The sequence below is a fragment of the Scyliorhinus canicula genome, chromosome 7 (assembly GCF_902713615.1).
Source record: "Scyliorhinus canicula chromosome 7, sScyCan1.1, whole genome shotgun sequence".
Lineage (NCBI taxonomy): Eukaryota > Metazoa > Chordata > Chondrichthyes > Carcharhiniformes > Scyliorhinidae > Scyliorhinus > Scyliorhinus canicula.
In genome coordinates, this window is record NC_052152.1 from 181220006 (window position 1) to 181235241 (window position 15236).

At 47.1% G+C, this 15236-nt stretch overlaps 1 protein-coding gene across 2 annotated transcripts in view; it reads right to left on the minus strand.

The window, feature by feature from the left end:
- Positions 1-15236, minus strand: part of ptprt (protein tyrosine phosphatase receptor type T) — a 1581811-nt gene that overhangs the window by 15175 nt on the left and 1551400 nt on the right. For both annotated transcript variants that reach the window (XM_038803435.1, XM_038803434.1), the window contains 4 exons: positions 10954-11103; positions 8528-8701; positions 3605-3736; positions 2924-3049 (listed from right to left, as the gene is read on the minus strand). In XM_038803435.1, coding sequence (XP_038659363.1) covers positions 2924-3049; positions 3605-3736; positions 8528-8701; positions 10954-11103 — 582 coding nt within the window. The remainder of the gene's footprint in view (positions 1-2923; positions 3050-3604; positions 3737-8527; positions 8702-10953; positions 11104-15236) is intronic.

The following is a 15236-nucleotide window of genomic DNA, read 5'->3' on the forward strand; positions in this document are numbered from 1 at the left end:
CACAGCGTGTACACGTCATCGTGCTCGTGATGTCACAATCAAAATGGCCACTGGTCATTGTAAGCAGTTTTCTTTGCAGCGGCACAGCATTAATGGCATCAGCAAAGTTTATCAATTTCGCACTCCTTTCCTCAGCCACACATTTGGCATATTTGCTTGATGCCTGCTCGCTGGCCTTACACATAGGTATAGCGTCTTCGATTGACAACATCGGTTTCCTCAACATTTTCTCACACAGCTGTTCATCGTTAATTCCGAACACAACTTGGTCCCGCAGCATAGACTCGGAAGAAAGGCAAAATTACAGGACTGCGCTTGGAGCTTGACCGTTGTGGCAAAGGAATCCACTGACACTCCCCTAAGCTGCAGCCTTTTCCGAAATATGTAGTGCTTACAAGTCTCATTCACCTGTTTCTTACAGTGTGTGTCAAATGTTTGGAGCACCATGCTGTGTTTATTTTTGTCCTCATCTGCACTAAATTCAAATGAATTGAATAACTCCAATGCTTACGGTCCAGCCAAATTTAGCAGGAGAGCTATCTTATGTTAGTCTGATGCATTTTCTAGCAGGGAGGCTGAAATAAAGACTTTGAACTGTTGCTTAAATAAAGCCCAGTTCAGGCCATGTGTCTTGAAGTGGTCAGGCTTCTGGAGACCTTCCACCTTCTGATCAGTCTTTATGTTGGTTTTTTCGGAGATATAGCTTCTGAATTGCTTTCTTCAATCTCCAATGTTTTCGACAGTAATATAATTACTGTTTCTTTCAAGGAATAGACTCCTGGGACCATGTGGTGTTATTTGTGTTGCATAGTTAGGATAGATTGCATAATGGTTCACAAATACCACAACATAAAGTTATGATTTTATTTACACTACGAAACTTAGGTTTCGACACTTAGTTCTTTTAGAATACAGAATTGATCAATAACATCTAACTACACTCACCTACTTGTGTGTCGTTGAAGCTGCACTCATCCACGCATTGGACAGCATTTCATCACTCTCTGATGATTGTGCCTTGTAGATGTTGGACAGGCTTTTGTGAATCAGGAGGAGAGTTACTCTCCTCAAATTCCCAGCCTCTGGCCTGATCTTATAACCACAGTGTTTATATGCCGAGTCCAGTTCAGTTTCTCATGAATGGTAATCACCAGGATGTTGATAGTGGGGGATTCAGCGATGGTAATGCCATTGAATGTCAAAGGGAGAAGGTTAGATTGACTTTCGTTGTAGATGCTCATTGCCTTGCACTCATGGTACAAATGATAATTACCACTCATCAGTCAAGCCTGAATATTGTCCAAATCTTGCTGCAAATGGATATGGACAATATCGGTACGCGAGGAGTCGCAAATGGCGCTGAGCACAAGTGAACATCCCCATTTCTGACATTCTGAGGGAGGGAAGGTCATTGATGCTGACTGGGCCGAGGACTCTAGTAATGTCTTGGGACTGAGATGACTGACTTCCAACAACCACAACCATCTTCCTTTGTGTTACATCTGACTCTAACCAATGGAGGCTCCCCCCCGATCCCCATTAACTTCAAATTCCCTCTGGATCCTTGATGCCACACTCAGTTGAATGCTGTATAATAACTAAATACCTTGTATTAGCAACTGGAATGGTTAAAAGCTCCCACAGAGCTGTGAACAGAGAGAACACATTTATTTTTAAAATCCTAATAGCTTGCGTTCACAGAAGGGTTAGGTTGAAGAAATGTTTCCTGCATTGGGAAATGTTCCCTGCCAGTGCGCGCGAGAAAGATGGCGTCTCCATTGTCCCGTCTGTGAAAAAGCAGCAAACTCTGTTCAGGTCTCCGTGGTACCGGGTATTGGAAGGGGAAGACTTTCTGTCGGGAAACTGAAACCAAACATCACATCAGGATCTGACAGATTCGCCTAATTTACCATAACCTGAATATGATCGGATTTTGAACATGGAAGGAAAAAGCACCGATCACAGTGAGGAGAAACTGTCCACGTGTTATGTGTTTGGACGACACTTCAGCCGATCCGACCGGTCGAACAACAAACAACGTCACACTGAGGAGAAACTGTGGAAATGTGAGGATTGCGGGAAGGGTTTTGACTATCCAGTTAGGATGGAAATTCATCGGCGAATTCACACTGGGGGGCGACCGTTCATCTGCCCCAAATGCGGGAAGGGATTCACTACCTCGTCCCACTTTCTGATACACCAGCGGGTTCACAGCGGGGAGAGACCATTCATCTGCTCCGAGTGTGGGAAGGGATTCACCATTTCAGCCCACCTGCTGAGACACCAGCGAGTTCACTCTGACGAGAGACCTTTTAGATGCTCAGACTGTGGGAAAGCCTATAAAAGTTCTGGGGAGCTGATGTCCCATCAACGTGTTCACACTGACGAGAAACCGTTCAGATGCTCTCACTGTGGGACTGGGTTCAGACAATCATCTAACCTCACTGTACATCAGCGCACACACACTGGGGAGAAGCCATTCTCAGGGTAGCATGGTGGTTAGCTTAAATGCTTCACAGCTCCAGGGTCCCAGATTCGATTCCCGGCTGGGTCACTGTATGTGTGGAGTCTGCACGTCCTCCCCCTGTGTGCGTGGGTTTCCTCCGGGTGCTCTGGTTTCCTCCCACAGTCCAAAGATGTGCGGGTTAGGTGGATTGGCCATGCTAAATTGCCCGTAGTGTCCTAATAAAAAGTAAGGTTAGGGAGTAGGGGGGGGATTGTTGGTTTACGGGTATAGGGTGGATACGTGGGTTTGAGTAGGGTGATCATGGCTCGGCACAACATTGAGGGCCGAAGGGCCTGTTCTGTGCTGTACTGTTCTATGTTCTATGTTCTATGATGTTAATTCCTGACACAATACAATTTCAACGACAAGAACGTCCACAATGAACACATGTAACAGCTCTTGAAATCCCAGTCTCACTCGTGCCATGTTGTAGATCCGAAAAACCCGAACAATGATGTCCTCTTCAAAGTCCGCGGAGATGAATTCCACTTGGATAGGGCCATAGCAACACAGACTTTTCTCTGGCCAGTATTGAAAGCAGACCTGGGTAAAAGACACACGCAGTTAAAAAGGGCCCGAAACAAATTCTAAGGTTCAAAGACGTGTTTCATTAGTGTCACTGTCAATACGGAATTACTCGTCGGTTCAAAAAGTACAACCACTTTTTAAATAGTCAAATCACTGCTGTGTCTTCTTACTCCGAACATTTCTGCTACTCTCTGGGTGAAACCCTTTTGGTGCAAATAATTAGAGCAGGCGCAAGGCAAAGCCTAGAAATCACTCGTGATTATGTTGGTTGGATGAATATTTAACATGTTGCACCATGCACTACCTCTTTCATGGTATCTTATAAGCAATTTGCCACTTAACACTAGCCCCAACTGGGCCAAGACCCTGACCCTGGTATTTAAATTAATCTAATTGCATAACGTTAGATTGATTCAGTGCAGTAATGGTTCAGGGAATGTTAATGGGGGCAGTTCTTACAAACAGCTTCCACCCCCAAATGACGTCTGCTCCAAATGGCGCATTTGTAACATTTGTGTGTCGCAGAGGAAAAGAGTGGGAATGGATACAGATCTTATTCATTTTGCCCACCTGTGCAGCATCAAGTTCATTCAACATTACTATTGCTGAGCAGTGGTAATCGAACACTAGTCTCCAGAAATCTGTCACAGTATTTGGTAAAGGATGCTGTGTGACAATGAATGCCGCAGGCTGCTTGTGGCTCTGAGAAAGTGATAAGAAGCAACATTCTTAGTTGACAATGTCATATGCAGTTCCGTGTTTATTTCAACATCAAAGACATCAACAACATTAACTTCAAAAATAATGTAGAGTTAAGGCCACAAATGATGATCTCTCTCCCTGATCTAAGAGGAATTACACATTTCACATTTTATATGTATATGCATAGCTTTAGTGATAGAGGTAGATTTAGGAGGTCCATCTGATGTCGGGGAAATTGTGAGGCCAAGAACATTGAAAAATGAAGAACTTGGAAAGGTGGAGCCCATCTAGGTGAGAGATGTTGGCTAGACTTGATTAGTCAGGATGCGTGACCTGAGGGTCACTGAGGAATGCAGGAAAAAATCCATTATCCAAGATCTTTGGTGGGATTCCATATGATGATAATTTGTTCAGAGATCATAGAATCCGTACAGGGCAGGAGTTGGCCATTCGATCATCGAATCTGTACTGGCTCTTTGAAAGAGCACTCTACCCATGTCAACAGCCCTGTCCACCCTGCCCTATCCCAGTAACCTAACCTGCACATTCCTGGACAAAAATGGGCAATTTAGCATGGCCAATCCCCCTAATCTGTACATCTTTGTCTGTGGGAGGAAAGTGGAGCACCTGGAGGAAATCCCACAGACATGGGGAGAATGTTCAAACTCCGGATTTGAACCTGGGTCCCTGATGCTGTGAGACAGCAGTGCTAACCACTGTGCCACTATGGCACCAAGAGATGCACAGCTCTCAGCCCGATCACAGACTGGGAGTAAGGAAGATTAAAGGCAAAATATTGGATAAGGTACACGCAAGGATATACATTTGTAGATGAGCGATATGCATTGAATATCGCTGGGCTGAAAGAACCAGGGATCTGATGGGTTTCACAAGGATTAAACTTGATGCCAATCATAATCACAGAATCACTAGAATGCAGAAGGAGGCCACTTGGCCCATCAGGTCCACATCGTCCTATTCCTGCAACCACACCCTGAGGGGCAATTTAGCATGGTCAATCAACCGAACCTGCACATCTTTGGACTGGGGGAGGAAACCGGAGCACCCGGAGGAAACCCACACAGACACGGGAAGAATGTACAAACTCCACAGAGACAATCACCCGTGGTCGGATTCGAACCCGGGTCCCTGGCACTATGAGGCAGAAGTGCTAACAACTGTGCCACTGTCCACCCTATAGCAGTATACAAACCCGTTTTTCTTTATTATGATTAAATATATTTGAGTTGGGGATATGAGAAAGCTGGATGGTAGACCTCTTGCTGTTAAAATTGCATTATTGTATTGGCTGCTGTTTTACTGAAAAGGGAGCAGTCTGGACCACTGTTTTATTTATTGCTATCTTGCAGAACATTTCAGCTCTGAATACTACTTGTCAAAAAATTTGTCAGGAAAACCCAAGAAATTATAATGGGCGCAATTCAATGGCTTCATCGCACCCGACTTGGTGTTTTGACAAGGCCATTGAATCTTACAGTGTGCAAGATCCAGATCAGTACATTTTAATGAGCCTAATATGCATCCATTGGATTCTCTGGGTGCCAGGAACTAACAGCCTCCCCAGCGAGGCTTCAACTGGGTGCGTCTTAGTTTTGGTCCATACAAACGTGCACCAGACGTAATGGCACCTGGGGGAGGGGTATCCCAGGCCATTGGAGACCCCTGGATGGGTGGGGACAGGGCAGGGTGGCATCCTGGCTCTCCCTCTGGCACCCTAGCATCTTTGGTTGCCAGATCGGCACCTTGGCATTGCCAGCCTTGCACCTCCAAGGTGCCTGGGTAGCACTGCCAGGCTGGCAGGGGCACCTCCATGGTGCCTAGGTGGCAGTATCAGCATGCCAGGGTGGCACAGCCAAGGGTCGGGGCCTGAGGGGAGCCATGCTCATGAAAGGGACAATGAGGGGCGTATGAAGGTTTGGGGGAGGGGGGGGGTGAAGGGCAGATATGAAGGGGCTCACAAATGTTGGGGGGATGAAGGGTCGGGGTCCTGAAAGTGGGGTCCCTCAGCAACCTCATAGCAGGGGTGTGTAGGGTAATTCCCATGTGTGCAAGGGGTTGACATTGCCCATGGGTGGAAGATCTAGGGGACCTTGAAGCTCATTTAGATCGGGGCACCCTTTTAAAAGGCTGCCCAATTCTCTGAGGAGTTGGTCTCGCCTGGCGAGTTCAGCTCTCCATTGGTGAAAAAATGTCCAAGTGTGGGCTGAACCGGGAGAAACTATCCAAGGCTCAAAGTGTGGGTGAATACCAGTGTGTATCTCACCCCAAAAGCCAGGAAGAAAAACCCTGCCAAACTCGCCCAAAATGACAATTCAAAATTTTGCGGTTGAATTGCGCTCAATATTTCTCTGTTGGTAATATTCTGGTCATTTATTTTTAACTGTTAGGGTATTCGATTGGTGATCACTTTTTGGTAAATTTGCATATCAGAGCGAGACAGCTAGTCTGACTCTAATGTGCAGATTCCCAAAGTACCTTAGAATTTGAGATTCATCCCTTTTGTCCCCACAAACCGGGACCAGACGGAATGGTACTTGTGAGGATCTTCCAGTGGATCAGAGGCATCCAGCTGCAAGCCCTTTGGGCAGGGTGGCGCCTGGCATTGCTGGTGGGAGGGGGATGGGGCGAGAGACTGGGAATCCTTGCATTGGGGGCTGCTTCAGGGGCCTCTGAGATCAGGGCGTCATTGATCTCTCGCTACATTGGGAAGTTCCAGTGAGCAAAACTCCTCTGTATGAAATGGTGCTGTGTGTGGCTTCGGCCACGTGTTCCCGTTCAGGCTCCTTATACAACGCGAGTCACAATGAATAGCCATGTGTTTCTCGGCACTGCGAGCGTGGGGAAACACGTGGCTAAACATGCTCGCTAGGGGATTTTGTTCCCTTTTTGGAGAATCACGCCCTGGGAGTTTGATATGTTAATGAACATAGGTAAGGTAATTTAGTACAACAGTTAGAAAACAGGAATCGATTTGAAAGGATGTTGCAGCTCAAAGGATAAGATATGCAAGGGGGAAAAAGTTAGGTGTCATAGGTGAAGTGTGGATAAAGGGAATTTACTTTTCTTTTAACTTGTAAAAGCTAAAGTAAAGAGATGAAGCTAATCAATTCTAGGAGAGAGTACTTCCAAAGAAACCGGGTGAGATAATGAGAGATACAAATAATGTATTTGAGGAGATACTATGAAGGGAGCTGATTTAGATTTGAGCTAACAGCAGGAATAGTTGGTTAACTCCAGGCAAGCAGAGCGAACGAAGCCAGACTTGAAAAGCTAACTGCTGGGAAACCTCAGAGGCCACCTCAAGAAAGAATTAAAGACACTGTCTGGTAAAAGTGACTGGACTTTTATAGACTTAAAATCTATAAGATGTTGTAGAGCAAACTGGGGAAGTTTATCTCTGAAGGTCATTAAGATTGTTTGGAACTGTTCAAAGTATTGGTACTGTGTGAAGCCATTGTCTTATTTCAGTGGGTCACTGTGTGTACGGAATCTGCATGTTCAGCTCACGTCTTCATGGGTTTCTTCCGGGTGCTCCAGTTTTCTCCCACAAGTCCCAAAAGGCGTGCTGTTAGGTGAATTGGACATTCTGAATTCTCCCTCTGTGTACCCGAACAGGCATCGGAGTGTGGTGACTGGGGGATTTTCACAGTAACTTCATTGCAGTGTTAATGTAAGCCTACTTGTGACACTAGTAAAGATCATTGTTATTCTATTTTTGTTTATTTTTTTCTGATTTCTTAACAAACATTTACTTTGCTATAAAATCATCACCGGCAGTTGGAGACATTAGACGCGATTCAGCGGACTTAAAACTCAGTCCGCCTTTGGGCGTGTTTCTTGGTGGCTGCAGCGCAGCGCAGAGAAACACCCCGCTATTCAAAGGCTTTTTCTTGGCCTTGGGGAGTGTCTCTCCATCGAGGCTGCACTGAGAGTGATTTCCTGCTGGCGAGCCGAAAGAACGTTTGCAGATCATGGTGCCACTTTGATCGTCTGTCCCGTTCTTTCCCCCTCCCCCCTTTCAACCCCTCCCACTTGATTCACACCACACAACCTTGGGGAGGCACCTGCGTACCCCTCCTCACTCCCTTCTAAGTGGCAAGGCCACCCTGGATCCGACCCCTGGCAGTGCCAACATGGCACCTGGGTGCCCTGGTACTGCCAGTCTGGGACCCTGGCAGTGCCACCCAGCACACTGGCACTGCCAGGCTGCCCAGGTGGCAGTGTCAGGGTGTCAGGCTGCCAGGGTACCATCCTACCCTGTCCCTGGCCACCTGGGGATCTCCAATTGCCTGAGAGACCCTCGCGGGTGCCATTATGCCTGGTCCACGTTTACGTGGTCCAGTACTAAAAGTCGCCCTGGTGAGGTCTCCCAGATGCAGCATTTGTGCACAGGGTGCCTAATGGTTCATTTAGATATTCAGATCCGGATCTCGCCCAGTGAGGGTGAGGTCCAGATCCCACTGGATGGAGCAAGTTGGGACAGAGCCCAATTTGGGGCTCTCGCGCAGTTCAGCCATTGCGCCCAGCTCACACCCATCATTTCTGGGTTTCAAAACCCCTCCTCATACTGTACAAATTGCATTCACAAACGTGATGACAGTTGTTTCAAGTTTCCTTTCTGGGATTTCCTTAATAAAACTTCTAGTGCAAATTTTGTTAAGATTAATGTAGAAATATCTGTTTTTATACAAACAGCATTTCCCCGTTAGTATAGCTATACTGAGTAAATGAAGAAGTCAAAATGCAATGTCTTGCATTTTTTTTGCTTACATCCATGAGGGCAGCGTTGATGTAGTTGTTTGTTTCACCATCGACGGAAATAAGGAACGGGAGACATCTGTCCGGTGGGAGGACGTCCATGTTACGGTTCTTGTCGTGATTGCGTGGTAATAGACCAACACTGCAATCCTCAGCTCGTATACGAGGAGTTACAATATTTAATGTCTGCAAATGAAAGTTCCAATGGAGGAAACTGAGTAATTGTCATTTGTCCTCACTCAATTTACACAAATTAGTCTGAACAGTTGCATCTTCCTTCCAATTTTCTCTCGAAAAGACAATGCTTTATGGGACTAAGAATTCCTCTGGCTCCTATATGTGGTAACATTGGAAATGCTCAGGAAGATATTCGCTGGTTGGTAATTCATCCAAACATTTAAATACTTTGCAAAAAAACAACTGCAGGAAGCTTTTACGAACTCAATTTCAATGTTACCAACACGTTGGCCTGAATGCTAAAATGGATGGGTACAAAGGGTGGGAAGAGGGAGCAACATTGCCTTTAATTTTCTTTGTTGGGTGCAGCATTTTAAAATGTACACAGCCTTTAAATTATTTTATGCAACCGCACATGTAACTCAAAGGGGGAAAAGTGTGTCCGTCTATGTGGGAACCATGGAGTTGCTGCGAGGCTGCGTGGCCTTGTAACTTAGGGGGGGACCTTGCATCACAATCTGCTGCTCACTTAGTGAGTGATGGAGGAATCTAGAGCCAGTCTTTCCTTAGCATGCTCATACAACCCAAAGAACACAGGTACATACTCCTTTTTCCTCTCCCCCACATAAACGGAAACCGATTCATATGTGTACATAAGAATGATGCTCTAATATTTCCTCAATTAGTAATATCTGTTCTCAGTTGCAGTACAGCATGCCCTTCATTGTAACTGGATTTCAACATTAACACACAGGGGGTGGGGGAGGGGGTTGGGGTTGCAGTTTTGGATGGAAAATCCAGAGGTCTTAGATTTCCCAACATCTGCCTTTCATCCCTGATAAATTGTGCACCCTAAGATTGGACTGATTGACAGGTTTGGCTTCAGTTGGCCAGGGAGGACTCAGGAGCAGGCTGCAAGGCCAGTTGTGCTGGGTGGGAACTGATGCCCAATCAATGATGTATGACTCCAAGTCCATAATGTGAAAATGCCGGCATTGGACTGGGGTGGGCACAGTAAGAAGTCTTACAACACCGGGTTAAAGTCCAACAGGTTGGTTTCAAATCACTAGCTTTCGGAGCGCGGCTCCTTCCTCAGGTGAGTGAAGAGGTGGGTTCCAGAACCACATATATTGACAAAGTCAATGATGCAAGATGATACTTTGAATGAGAGTCTTTGCAGGTAATTAAGTCTTTACAGGTCCAGACGGAGTGACTGGAGAGAGGGATAATCATAGGTTAAAGAGGTGTGAATTATCTCAAGCCAGGACAGTTGGTAGGATTTCACAAGCCCAGGCCAGATGGTGGGGGGTGAATGTAATGCGACATGAATCCAAGGTCCTGGTTGAGGCCGTACTCATACGTTCGGAACTTGGCTATCAGTCTCTGCTCGGCGATTCTGCGTTGTCACGCATCCTGAAGGCCGCCTTGGAAAACGCGTACCCGAAGGTCAGAGGCTGAATTCCCTTGACTACTGAAGTGTTCCCTGACTAGAAGGGACCATTCCTGCCTGGTAATTGTCGCGTGATGTCCCGAGGCATGGAACATTGCCGAGACCATGCAGACGCTGCGACAATGGATGAAGGGAGTTTAAGTCCTTTATTTGGCTACCTCTGCAAGTTCCTCTCTGTGGTGCCTCTTTGGTAACTGAAGAGTTCCAGATTATTCCTAATTGCACTTCCCTCTAACATCCGGCTCTACCATGCACTGTCTCTGGGTACTGAATGACTCCCATACATTTTAGCGGCCAGACTATGTATAGAGAACTATACAGATTTAATACAAACATAACTGAAAATTCAGCATTCTATTTGTTTTACTTCTTGCCAACATACATTGTTCAATGAATCACTTGTACCCCTCAACTATTCTCAAATACCACTGCCTCCAGGAACAAGAGGAAATCCAACATGTCAACAACTCTTCTGCTGTGCGTTAGCTCCCATTACAACTGTTCAACTTTAGCTAGTTACTAATCCGCATCCATGAATGAGCATTGTAATGCAGAATGTCAATACGATCAACACCATATGTTTTTCCCCACTATTCTGATGCCACCCTTTCAAAACAGCCTATGATGTTGGTCAGTTACGATCCACTCCAAAGTCAAGTTAACCATCATCTAACAGGATATTTTCATACATACTCTCCATTTTATTTGTGATATTTATCTGCCATCCATTCGCACACTTTTATATTGAAAAGCATAATAGTTCTTTCACTTCTTTTCTTTTTGCAATCATGTTTTTTTGATTCTTTGTCACCTGAAACTCATCTTTAATCTGGCTGGAGTTGGTTTGTGGGTCCACTTTGCTGATGTTATAAAACATAGATCTGAATTCACAGACTGGTATCGTTGTGTTTCCACATAAGCATGCCTCCAAAATTGCATCATGAACAAAGACATACTGCTCCTACGGGACAAAAGCAAATGGCAGATGTTAGTTATTCAGCCAGAATTGCAACCAGAGTTTTACATTGTCAGTTTCCGTGTAGCCCTGAAGCACTGTGCCAATAATTACTTTTCAGACTTTCCAGTTAAGCTGTGGGATATAAAAACTTACAAACACTTCACATGTAGATCTGAAATTCCTCTCTATTTTCTTTTAAAAATATTTTTATTCTCCTCCTTTTTCACATTTTCTCCCAGATTTACATGCACCAACAATAAACACGAAGCAGTAACGAATACAATGTCAATTCCCATATCAACAACAATCCCATCCTCCAATCAAACCCCCAAACATCAGCACACATGTTAACATAAACAAATAACGAAAAGGAATCAGGAATCACCTATAGTCTCCCTCGACACATACAGTCCCCCTCCCCCCAACCCTCCCAACGCCCCCACCCCCCCAAAATTTTTGATGGATTACAATTTTTGAAAGTGCATAATGAATAACGTCCATGATGTAGAACCCCTCCATCCTTCCCCTCAATTCAAACTTAACCTTTTCAAAATTTAAGGGCGGAATTCTCCGCTCCCCACGTGGCATGGGAGAATCATGGGAGTGCCTCCCGACATTTTTTACGTCCCCGCTGGCGCCCCCGCGATTCTCCCCCCCTCTCGGAAAAATCGGCGCTCGCCGTTTTTCACGGCGAACGGCGATTCTCCGAGCCCGATGGGCCGAGCGGGCGGCCCTTCACGCCCGTTTCACCACGGCAGCAACCACACCTGGTCGCTGCATTCGTGAAACGGCCGCCGGATGCCCGTTTGGGGCATCCAGGGGCCCGATTGGGACGGGAGCACCGCGACTGTGCTCCGGAGGGGACAGGCTCGCGATCGGTGCCCACCGATTGTCGGGCCTGCGTCCAAAACAGACGCACTCTTTCCCCTCCGCCGCCCGGCAAGATCAAGCCGCCACGTCTTGCCGGGCGGCGGTGGAGAAAGATGGTACCGCGCATGCGCGGGTTTGCGTCGTCTGCGCGCTGATGTCATCCGCGAAGCGCTGTTCGGGTGTCATTTCCAGCGGCCGAGGTCGCGGCCGGGAACGACAGGGGCCCGCTCCTAGCCCCCCGGGTGGGGGTGAATTAGGTGCAGGGAGCGGGCCCCGAGGCCATCGTGAACCTCGGCCGAGTTCACGACGGCCTCCGCGATTTTTGGAGCCGGCGGAGAATACCGCCCTAAGAATTCCAGCAGGTTCCCCGCCATACCAGGGCACAAGGTGGAGAAGTTGATCTCCATCCCAACAGAATCTGCCTTCGGGCGATCAACGAGGCGAAGGCTACATCTTCCTCCGTACCCGTTTCCAACCTCGGCTGGTCCAACACCCTGAATATGGCCTCCCGAGGGCCCGTGTCCAGTTTCACATGCACCATAAGAACATAAGAACTAGGAGCAGGAGTAGGCCATCTGGCCCCTCGAGCCTGCTCCGCCATTCAATTAGATCATGGCTGATCTTTTGTGGACTCAGCTCCACTTTCCGGCCCGAACACCATAACCCTTAATCCCTTTATTCTTCTAAAAACTATCTATCTTTATCTTAAAAACATGTAATGAAGGAGCCTCAACTGCTTCACTGGGCAAGGAATTCCATAGATTCACAACCCTTTGGGTGAAGAAGTTCCTCCTAAACTCAGTTCTAAATCTACTTCCCCTTATTTTGAGGCTATGCCCCCTAGTTCTGCTGTCACCCGCCAGTGGAAACAACCTGCCCGCATCTATCCTATCTATTCCCTTCATAATTTTAAATGTTTCTATTAGATCCCCCCTCATCCTTCTAAATTCCAACGAGTACAGTCCCAGTCTACTCAACCTCTCCTCATAATCCAACCCCTTCAGCTCTGGGATTAACCTAGTGAATCTCCTCTGCACACCCTCCAGCGCCAGTACGTCCTTTCTCAAGTAAGGAGACCAAAACTGAACACAATACTCCAGGTGTGGCCGCACTAACACCTTATACAATTGCAACATAACCTCCCTAGTCTTAAACTCCATCCCTCTAGCAATGAAGGACAAAATTCCATTTGCCTTCTTAATCACCTGTTGCACTTGTAAACCAACCTTCTGTGACTCATGCACTAGCACACCCAAGTCTCTCTGAACAGCGGCATGCTTTAATATTTTATCGTTTAAATAATAATCCCGTTTGCTGTTATTCCTACCAAAATGGATAACCTCACATTTGTCAACATTGTATTCCATCTGCCAGACCCGAGCCCATTCACTTAACCTATCCAAATCCCTCTGCAGACTTCCAGTATCCTCTGCACTTTTCGCTTTACCACTCATCTTAGTGTCATCTGCAAACTTGGACACATTGCCCTTGGTCCCCAACTCCAAATCATCAATGTAAATTGTGAACAATTGTGGGCCCAACACAGATCCCTGAGGGACACCACTAGCCACTGACTGCCAACCAGAGAAACACCCATTTATCCCAACTCTTTGCTTTCTATTAATTAACCAATCCTCTATCCATGCTACTACTTTACCCTTAATGCCATGCATCTTTATCTTATGCAGCAACCTTTTGTGTGGCACCTTGTCAAAGGCTTTCTGGAAATCCAGATATACCACATCCATCGGCTCCCCGTTATCTACTGCACTGGTAATGTCCTCAAAAAATTCCACTAAATTAGTTAGGCATGACCTGCCTTTTACGAACCCATGCTGCGTTTGCCCAATGGGACAATTTCTATCCAGATGCCTCGCAATTTCTTCCTTGATGATAGATTCCAGCATCTTCCCTATTACCGAAGTTAAACTCACTGGCCTCACCACTCACTCACTCACCACTTTCGAGATTACCCTAAACACCTCCTTGCAGTAATCCTTCAGCTTTGGTCAGGACCAAAACATGTGAACATGATTAGCCCCCCCCCCCCCCCCCCCCCCCCCACAACGTTCACAAACATCTTCTACTCGTGCAAAGGATCAGCTCACCTTTGCCCTCATGCGGTGTGCTCTGTATACCACCTTCAGCTGTATCAGCCCCAACCTCGCGCACGAGGTGGAGCCGTTCACTCTCCGGAGCACCTCACACCAGAACTCCTTCTCCATACCCCCAATTCATCCTCCCACTTTGCCTTGGTCCCTTCCAGCGGTGCCTTCTCCTCTTCCAAAATAGCCCCGTAAACTGCATTTTCTCTCCACCGTGGGACGAGACAGGGATATCCTATGTCCCCCGTGTTCTCTGCACTCGTGATTGAGCCGTTGCCCATCGCGTTAAGATGTTCGGGGGTATGGAAAGGGATAGTGCGGCGGGGGGGGGGGGGGGGGGGGGGGGGCTGGTGGTAGAACATAGGGTGTCCTTATATGCCGATGACTTGTTATACATGTTGGAACCGTGTGTGTCAATAGGGTGATACTGGAGCTGCTTCAGGTGTTTGAGTCTTTCTTGGGGCACAAATTAAATCTAGACAGGAGTGAGTATTTTGTGGTGACTCAGCCAGGAGTGGGGGCAGGGTTGGGGGGGGGGCTGCCATTCCACAGGGCAGGGACTCATTTTAGATAGGGGAGGCTCCGTAGGTACAGCATTTCTAGTTTGGTGGGGATGGAGAAAGCTGATCTGGCAAGGTGGGATGGTTTCCCTCTGTCACTGGCAGGTCGGGTACAGCGTACACCGAACGTGTTGCCGTGATTTCTGTTTATTTTCCAATGCCTGTCGATTTTCCTGCCAAAGGCATTTTTTTAGAGAGATTGAAGGAATGATTACCTCGTTCATATGGGGAGGGAGGGTGGCCAGAGTTAGAAAGGTGCTACTGCAGAGGGGAAGGCAGGCAGGGCGTTTGGGTCTTCCGCGGCGGATGCGGAGCTGGGTCGGAGGGGATGATTCCCAGTGGGTCAGAACGGAAGAGAGTTTGTGTAGGGGGTCGGGATTGAAGGTGATAGCAACAGCGCCACTCCCAGTGGTCCCGGGGAAATACTCAGGGAGTCCAGTAATAATAGCTTCAATGAGAATTTGGAGGCAGTTTCAACAGCATTTTGGGTTGGGGGCAGAGTCAAGGGAAATGCCGATTCGGGGGAACCACAGATTGGGTGGAAATTTTCGGAGATCGGAGGAGGAGAAGGGGATCAAGACACAAAAAGATTTGTTTCTTG